We start from the raw sequence: 8,598 nt of genomic DNA, 5'->3' as shown, positions 1-8,598 counted from the left end.
CCCTGGAGGGCCAGGGGTTAAGACTTCCCCTTCAATGCAGGGGGTGCGGGTTCGATCCCTGGTTGGGGAACTAAGATCCCACATGTCTCTCGGTCAGGAAACCAAAACATAGAACAGAAGCAATATTTTAACAGAGTCAATAAAGACTTTAAAAATGGTCTGTAGCCAAAAAAAAAAACAAAAAAAAACCAACTTAGAAAAAAAAGTTAAGGCTACTTTACTGAAACAAAAGAATGTCTCCGCTCAGTTCAGTTCAGTCCCTCAGTCGTGTCCAACTCTTTGTGACCCCATGAACCACAGCACACCAGGCCTCCCTGTCCATCACCAACTCCCAGAGTTTACCCAAACCCATGTCCTTTGATCCGGTGATGCCATCCAACCACCTCATCCTGTCGTCCTGTTCTCCTCCTGCCCTCAATCTTCCCCAGCATCAGGGTCTTTTCAAATGAGTCAGCTCTTCTACGACCAACAAAAGACCTTCACCACTCTTTTCTCTCTGAATATTTCTTTTTTTAAAAAATTATTTATTTTTAGCTGTGCCGAATTTTCATTGCTGCTCGGGCTTTTCTCTAGCTGTGGCGAGCAGGGGCTGCTCTCTAGTTGCAGTGCTCGGATTTCTCATCGTTGTGTCTTCTCTCGTTGTGGAGAATGTGCTCATGGCCCGTGGGCTTCAACAGTTGCGGTGCCTGGCTCAATAGCTGTGGTCCCTGGGCCCTAGAGTACAGGCTCAGTAGCTGTAGTTCACGGGCGTAGCCACTCCTTGGCATGTGGATCTTTCTGGATCAGGGATTGAAGCCATGTCTCCTGCGTTGGCAACTGGATTCTTAACCACTGAGCCACCAGGGAGGCCCAGTTTGGATATTTTGATGCCCAAACTGGGTCACAGGTGAGAGCAAGCAGCAGTCCTGAGCTGCGGCCACGTGCCACAGTTGCCCCAGACAGTACTGGTTCCTGGATGGAGTGGGTGTGTCCAGGCGGGCAGCTGGCGGGGAGCCCCTAGGCTCTACTGCACCTCAAAGACTTGTAATACGATTTCGGTGTTGACTGCAACATCCCAAAACAAATGGTAAAATCCCAGGTCAGGCGACTGAAACGTGGAGTGTACCTACTTACATATGTAAACTTTCGAGGATAGCATAAAAAGACAGGGCATTTCTTACACACAGTAGGACAGCTCTCTCTCCCAAAACATACAAAGTGAATATAGATGACATCCCTCTTTGAAAAATAAAAATAAAAAACACATTTATTCGAACAGCCAAGAAAAAAAGAATTGCCATTTATTAAGATTCAACAAAGCATTGTACTTTTGAAAGCAACTTTCGGTGCATTTTCTTCAACAATCACATTCTATGAGGAAAAACATTAAAAGCCACAAACTTGTCTTTTAATCTCAGAGTTACAGACGTCTTTAATTCAAAATAAAAGGTCAAAAAAAAAAAAAACCCCAACAAATCCCACCCTAACAAAAAAAAAAAACAACAAAAACGGAGAGATTCTTTACTTCCATCCCCAATTAAAAAATATCAGTTTTCTACAACTCGATGCTAAATGCAGCATGGGAAGCTGTATGTCTGGGTGCACACGGGCACGCACGCACGCACATATATTTGGTGTACATATGTGGGTATGTGTACATCAAATATACAGAGCGCATGTAATGGCAAATGAGATGCGCTTACTCTGAGGAAGGTCTGTTTAGCTAAATACACTACTGAACTTGAGAAAAAAGTCTTGAACCAGTTTGTGCATAGTTCATGATCCTCTATAAAACCAGCTTTTGTTGATCTGCAATTTTGCAGGAACTTTTTTTTTTTTCTTTTCCTTTTTTGTCTTTTTTTTAAACTGTTTTTTGCTTTTTTGTTTTGTTTTGATAAAACCATTAAAAAGCTAATTAAAAAAAATGTAATGCACAAGTTTCCTGATCAAGCAGGCAGGGAGCACATGTTCATATATTTTTTTTTTTTTAAACATACTTGAGGGTATGTTACACCATTGTCTTTCTTTCTTGCAAAACAATCAAAACCTTGATCATCTTTTTAAAACATAAAGCAATTTTTAATATATAAAGCACTCTTCGAACATCTATTTCCTTTGAGTCCATTATTTGGTACATACGTAACTGCTACACGTTAGAGATTAGGTATCTTTCTTCTTTGTGTTTTTTTTTTCCTCTTTTTTCTTATTTTTTTCCTTTATTTTTTATTATTATTTTTTTAATAACATCTTCAGTGCTAGGAGTTGGGTGACAAAATACATGAAATGGTGTGGAGCTGTCCCTCGGGAACCCTGGTTTTCCTGAGAGCGCGTCCGCGTGTGCAAGACAGTGACCACAACTCGTCACCTCGACGAAAGGGACAGTCGACAGGAGTCCACGACGATGGCCGGAGGGGAAAACAACACTGTTCAATCCCAGAGCTCTGAAGTAGCGGATCTGCGTTCTGAAAATAGGTTTCTTTACGACAGAAGTCTTTTTTTTTTTTCTTTTTTTCTTTAAATTCCTTTTTAAAATTTTTTATTTTTATTTTAAAGTCTGAAGGAGAAAAAAAAAAAAAAGGTCTGTAAACAGGTGGGAGCCCTCACCACTGGCTCCGACGAAAGCAGTCACAACCCACGCCCAAGTGCTTGTCTCCGTTCCTCTCGAGGAACCATCCATCCTCTACAAGTATCTATGGCCACAGTTCAGCGAGTTTTTTTTTTTTTTCTTTTTTCTCTTTAACTTTATATCCCAAATGGAAAAATGGTGCAATACTCTGGTAATAATTTTCTTGCATTAGTCCACGATAAAAAGCTGCTAAAGGTAGGTATACATATTATTTCTCCAGAGATATACACTGTAATTTTTTTAAACGCAATTAACAGAGTCCTTGAGTAAACATTTACACATGAATTGTCACCAGCCCCGTCCTCTGAATTTTCTTGAACCTATAGGATTAGTTAGAGGAAGGGCAGGGACACTCAGTGCAAAGTTAGAAGCTAATAATAAACAATAAACATTTGACCAATGCGCCAAAAAAAAAAAAAAAAAAGCACATACTGAATAAAAGGGAAAACCCACAGTTACACCCCTCACACACTTAACACACGAACACAGAAAGTGCGCAGGCACGCACGCACATGCACACACACACGCTTGTTTCAACACACACACACACACACACACATATAGGCTGTGAACTTAGAAATGTTTCCTAGAGCCTGTTTCTGCGTACTGATCTCAACCTGGAAGTGTAGAATTAGAAAGTGTTCACATTTCATTATTGGCCTGCTGGATTCAAGTATTTGCATGTTTGATATGTCTTTTTTTTTTTTTAAACTTTTAAAAAATATTTTTTTTTTGGGATTAAAAAAAATGACATGAAAAAGTAATGAAACAAGGGTAATGTGCATAGGCGGATCCGTGGGAACAGAGAACAGATCACAGACCGCTCCTTCCGCTCGGCTCCCGGTCGGGGCCGCCGGGACCGCGTCCCAGTGGTGGACGCCAGCTCCCCCTGATTACGGGCCCGCCTCTGGTAATGTGCATAATCGTCACAGGCTCGTTTTAAATAGGCTTTCTCGTCTCCCTCCCTCCCTCCCCACCCCTCCCTCCCTTGATAAAATAACCCTTTCCAGCCCACAATCTGAAAAGTGCCCTTCATGATAGAACTATTCTAAGCAGCTTTTATACTTAAAAAAAAAAAATCAAAATGACAACACACCGTACAACGTAAGACGACACCAAATAAAAAGCTGTGAGAAGCATCCTGTCATGATACGTGACGCTGACCCGGCGCGGCCGCACTGTCTCGGGGACAGTTCGCAAGGCCTGCGTGAGGCCAAGGTTCGTCTTCAGTACTGGACAGAGGTACTCGAAAGGGCTGCCGGCGGCTCCGGTCGGGCGGGGTCCTCAGCAACGCCCGGGCTGGGGAGGGTCAGCGCGTCCTCCTGGAGCCCCGGGGGCTAGATGGACTCCCCACTGAGAAGGTCGCCAGGGAGCAGCGTGTTCAGCGGGGTGGGGCTTCCGATGACCCTGCCGTCGTCGCTGCTGGGGGGGCCCCACAGGCTGCTCGAGTACTGGGGGACCCCGCCCCACAGCAGGTCGCTGCCCCCTTTGCCGGCCAGGCCCGGGGCGTTCCAGTGGCCGGCGTCGCTCCGCACCAGGCCGTGGGCGCTGCCCGAGGCGCCCAGCCGCGTCTGGCTGGTCCCCGGGCTGGGCTGCCAGCTGGAGGTGGGTGGCAGTGCTTGCCCTTGGGCTAAGAAACGGTTCACTTCTTCTTCGCCGGCGAACTCGGCCAAGATGGTAGTGTTTCCCAGGACACACCTGAAAAGGCAGGACGGCAACGGAAGTAAGAGCGGGTGTTTTTGAAAAGATAACACAAACTTGACAAATCTTTACCTAGACTAACCAAGAAAAAAAAGAGGATACAAAATCAGAAATGAGAGGGAGACATTATAACTGACAGCACAGAGATACCAATAGATACCTGAACTCCCATGTTTAACTACAGCATTATTTATAGATAGTCATGATATGCAAACAGCCTAATAGTCAACGAAGAAAAGGTGAGATTAATTAATTAATTAATCCTGAGGACCTTATGCTAAGTGAGATAAGTCAAAGATCAGATAAATACTGCACGATGTATTTTATTTGGAACCCCAAAAAAGCCCAACTTGTAGAAACGTTTGGGAGTAGAACGGTAGCTTCCAAGAGCTGTGGGTGGGGAAACGGGAGACGCTGGTCAAAGGGTACAGACGTCCGGTGAGACGATGACGAAGTTCTGGGGAGGTAAGGTACAGCCTGGTGACCACGGTTAACTGTTCTGTATTGTTTAGGTCAAAGTCGCTGACAGAGCAGATCTTAAATGTTTTCACTACAAATGGGAAGTAATCATCACGTGCCCTGATGTCCTGTTAGCTCACACGGTGGTGAGCATGTGGCAGTTATAGAAATGTGTCAGGACAACAGGCGCTACACCTCTGAACTGACACTGCAGTTGAGCACCAGTTCTCTCTCAAAACAAAACAAAAACTCAAACACACAACGGACACAGAAAGCAGGCCGGGGGGCCACGCCAGCAGAGCAGCTGCGCGTCTTCCTGTGTCCCCCTCATTGGCTTTCCCATGCTGCTGCTTCTCTAAAACGGGAGGACAGCTGGAGGCTTCATGTCACAGGCCACCCAGGAAAAGTCCCGCAGCTCACGCTTTACTGCTGCTGTTTCCAAGGCCAGAGCACGAGCTTTTCCCCCTTGTTTTATATTTCTAGCAGCTGTGTGGTGGTGCTATCGAGAGCACATTCTTAAGGACGTGAGTGAGTGGACCACAGAAGGTGGGCAGCATTTAGGACCAGTGCGGTTCTCCCTGGGCTAAAAACAGGAATGACCGACTTCTGGGGCCCACACCTCAAGTGACACTGCTGAGAAGGCCTACTCACAACATCTTTTCGGAAGTCCTTTAATCAGGGGAGAGGAGTCGGCTGCGGGGAACACTACTAGGCCCAGGAGCGGGTACCACCATGTCACATGCCTGGGGACATCCGTGAAGAGAAGCTTCTTTCATCCCTGGGTCTACACGTGCTCTCCTGGGGACCCTCTCCCTCCGGGGCTGGGGGTTGGGGGGGAAGGGGCAGAGCCTTTGCACTTTGGCAGCAGAAGAAACTGACATGTCACAAGATACCTCTCATGGGGTGAATTGTGTCCCTTCAAATTCATATGCTGAAACCCTAAGCCCCGAGATCTCACTGTGCCTGTTTGGAGAGAGTCTTTACAGAGTGAACTGAGGTAAGATGTGCTTTTGATCAAGAATCCACCTGTCAATGCAGGAGACTCAAGAGATGTGGGTTCGATCTCTGGGTCGGGAAGAGCCCTGGAGTAAGAAGTGGCAACCCACTCCAGTATCCTTGCCTGGAGAATCCATGGACAGAGGAGCCTAGAAAGCTATCGTCCATGGGGATGCTAAGAGTTGGGCGTGACTGAGAGCACACATGCTCGAGGTCATGAGGGTGGCCCTAATTCACTTGGACCACTGTCCCTAGAAGGAGAGGAAGTCGGGACACACTCAGACGGGGCGATGTGAGGACACAGCAAAAGGCAGCTGTGTGCAAGCCGAGAAGAGTCCTGGGGGGAGGTGACTCTGCCCACACTCCGCCGGACTGGAGCTTGCTGTGCCTCGGAGGCCCCAGGACCCTCCCAAGGCCCAGGCCGAGCACCGCGGGCTGCGGCCAGGGTGGCGCGGGGCAGGGGAGGGGACATACATGTGCAGGGACTTCTGGGCCTTGGCAGCTTCCTCCTTGGAGCTGTAGCGGACCACGGCGTTGCCCTGCGTCAGGTTCAGGTGGAATGTGATGAGGGGCCCGTGCTGCAGGCACAGCGTCCGCAGGGTGGAGCCGTCGATCTGAGTGAGGAAGAGGAAGGGCGGTCATGCTAGTCCTGGGAGGTCGTCACGCCGCACTTCAAAGACGAGCTTTATGAAACCTGGGTCCACAGTACCCTGGGACGATGTCTGTCTTAAGAGGGCTTCATATACTGACTGTGATATTAACCTAGCGCACCTTGTCATTTACTGTGTAATTTACAGTCTTGGGCGTTTCCCTCTAGCTTGTGAGCTGGGCTGTCAAGAGGAGGAGAAAAACCTGCTACAGCTCTGACCACCCCTGCACCAGAGCGCTTCACCCCGAGCCTCGCGGTCCCGGGGCCCGGGCACTCGGGCTCAGGCCTCATCGTCCTGGAGCCGGTGCAGGTGAGGGCGAGCCGCTCTGGTTGTCAGGGTGCACTCTTCAAGCCTCAGAGAGGTGAAAAGTAAACAGTTCACCAGAACACGGTTAAATGACCACCGCTGCCCGCACTGCCTGCGGACCCAGCGTGGCCTCGTGTTATGGACGAGGCCCTCGGGCCTGCATACCCCCACCAGCGGCCTGTACCTGGGGTGTGAGGTTGCGGAGAACGAGCCAGCTGCTTGTCCTTCCTGAGGCGTCGGTACTCCAGGCGGAACCTGCGCCCAGGGGGGAAGCCGGTCACCAGGGCTGCGCCGAGTCAGACCGCTCTCCCCAGCGCCCCCGGCCCCCACACGCGGCTCGCAAAAAGCCTGCGCTCCCAGCCTTCTCACCCCTGGAAACCAACCCAGACTCGGGGTCCCTGCAGACCCTCAGGGGCCGGTGTGGTGGCAGGGACTCAAGAATTGCCCGGAAGTCTTGGTCTCCTCCTCTGTCCCCCGCCCCCCTCAACTTTAGAATCAATGCTCTCAAACCCCACTTGCTGGCAAAACAATGCAGACTCGCAGGCTGGCTTCACTCTCAGGGTCGTAAACGCCCTGTGCACCCCCTCATCCTTGCAGTTCAGAGGGGGCCCGAGGAAGCCCCCTGGGACAGGGCAGTGTGCTCACACTGCACATGGAGTCCCTCATGCTGGGTGAACAGGCCTCTCCGAGGGCCCAGTGCAGCCCCTCAGTGGGTGCCGAGACCCCTGGGACCTCCTGGCTCAGAGCAAAGCTGTGTATGCTAACACCCAGGGCTGGTGCTGAAACACGGGCAGCAGAGCCTGGGGCCGGACAATCCCCAAGAGTCTCGGTACACCGGCCCCCCTCAGCCCTCTGAGGGTCCTTCTGAAGAAGCTGCAGGACAATACGGTAGGCACCTACCTTCCCTAAAGGGAAAGTGGGTTAGGCACGGACACTCCCACCCCTCGCCCTTCCGGATGCGAGAACGGACGCGTACCCGAGGAGTAAGAGCTGGTCCAGCAGAGGGGACTGGCTCCCCAGGCGGAGGAAGGCTTGGGGTTGGTTAGCCCTGGCGGGGGCCTTGTGGGTGCAGTAGTGTTTCTGGGCACCTTCCACAGTTCGTGAGACAGGGAGGCTTGCGTGTGGGAGGCAGAGCCAGAGGACCACGTCGATTTGATGTCTGACAGCTTACCTAGAAAGGCGGAGAAACGGAGCACGGGTATTCTTGAGACCGAGAAGTCTCACGGGGACTCATGCCAGGAGAGCTCTGGCTGCAGCAGACTGTGGGGCCCGAGGGAGGCACCCAGTCAAGCCCCCCGACGTGAGGACAGCAGGCACTCCTCTGAATTTTTGCCCAGAGACACAGTCTGCCGGTGGCTGTATAGATCCTGCCAGGATTGCTGATACTCGGTTTGCTACATGCGTCAGACATGAGCTCGCCAGAAAAATAGCACTTTTTTGTGGTTCAGTGCTAAAGCTAATTTCACAAATTCTGCTGGGACACGTCTTATCACGTATCAAATTAATCAAGATCGAGGCCCTCACATATATACACGTGTGTGTGTGTGTGTGTGTGTGTATCCTTTGTGCTATCTCTTTAGGTGTCAGTCTCCTATCAGAGCAACACGCCCTTTGACGTAACCCGCCTGAACTTGCATCTCCCAGCACTATCTTCACAGCTTCGAGACTCGCTCTCTGTGCCTGCAGAAGTGGGTGTGGGCCAGGTGTCCCAGGGATTGGCATCTGGGCACCTTGGCTGGGGAAAGCCTGCTTTAAAGCTCTTTGCGGAAAAAAAACAAACAAAGCCCGCGATGACTGCCAGCCCTGGCTCCTCCTGTGCCCGGGGACCTGCCACACAGACGCCTCGGGAGCCCAGCGTGCCGAGGGCAGCAGGCAGGGTGG

At 50.4% G+C, this 8,598-nt stretch overlaps 1 protein-coding gene across 6 annotated transcripts in view; it reads right to left on the bottom strand.

Annotated features, from left to right (window-relative positions):
• Positions 1–1,249: 1,249 nt before the first annotated feature.
• Positions 1,250–8,598, bottom strand: part of TNRC6C (trinucleotide repeat containing adaptor 6C) — a 74,791-nt gene continuing 67,442 nt past the window's right edge. For 5 of the 6 annotated variants that reach the window (XM_043462137.1, XM_043462106.1, XM_043462128.1 and 2 more), the window contains 4 exons: positions 7,694–7,888; positions 6,902–6,972; positions 6,236–6,375; positions 1,250–4,303 (listed from right to left, as the gene is read on the bottom strand). In XM_043462137.1, coding sequence (XP_043318072.1) covers positions 3,943–4,303; positions 6,236–6,375; positions 6,902–6,972; positions 7,694–7,888 — 767 coding nt within the window. In that variant the 3' untranslated portion in view covers positions 1,250–3,942. The remainder of the gene's footprint in view (positions 4,304–6,235; positions 6,376–6,901; positions 6,973–7,693; positions 7,889–8,598) is intronic. The other variant, XM_043462117.1, reaches the window with a different exon arrangement.

The sequence above is a fragment of the Cervus canadensis genome, chromosome 1 (assembly GCF_019320065.1).
Source record: "Cervus canadensis isolate Bull #8, Minnesota chromosome 1, ASM1932006v1, whole genome shotgun sequence".
In the NCBI taxonomy this organism is placed as follows: Eukaryota; Metazoa; Chordata; class Mammalia; order Artiodactyla; family Cervidae; genus Cervus; species Cervus canadensis.
The sequence above is the reverse complement of the archived record's forward strand: the minus strand, read 5'-3'. Positions and strand labels throughout refer to the sequence as shown.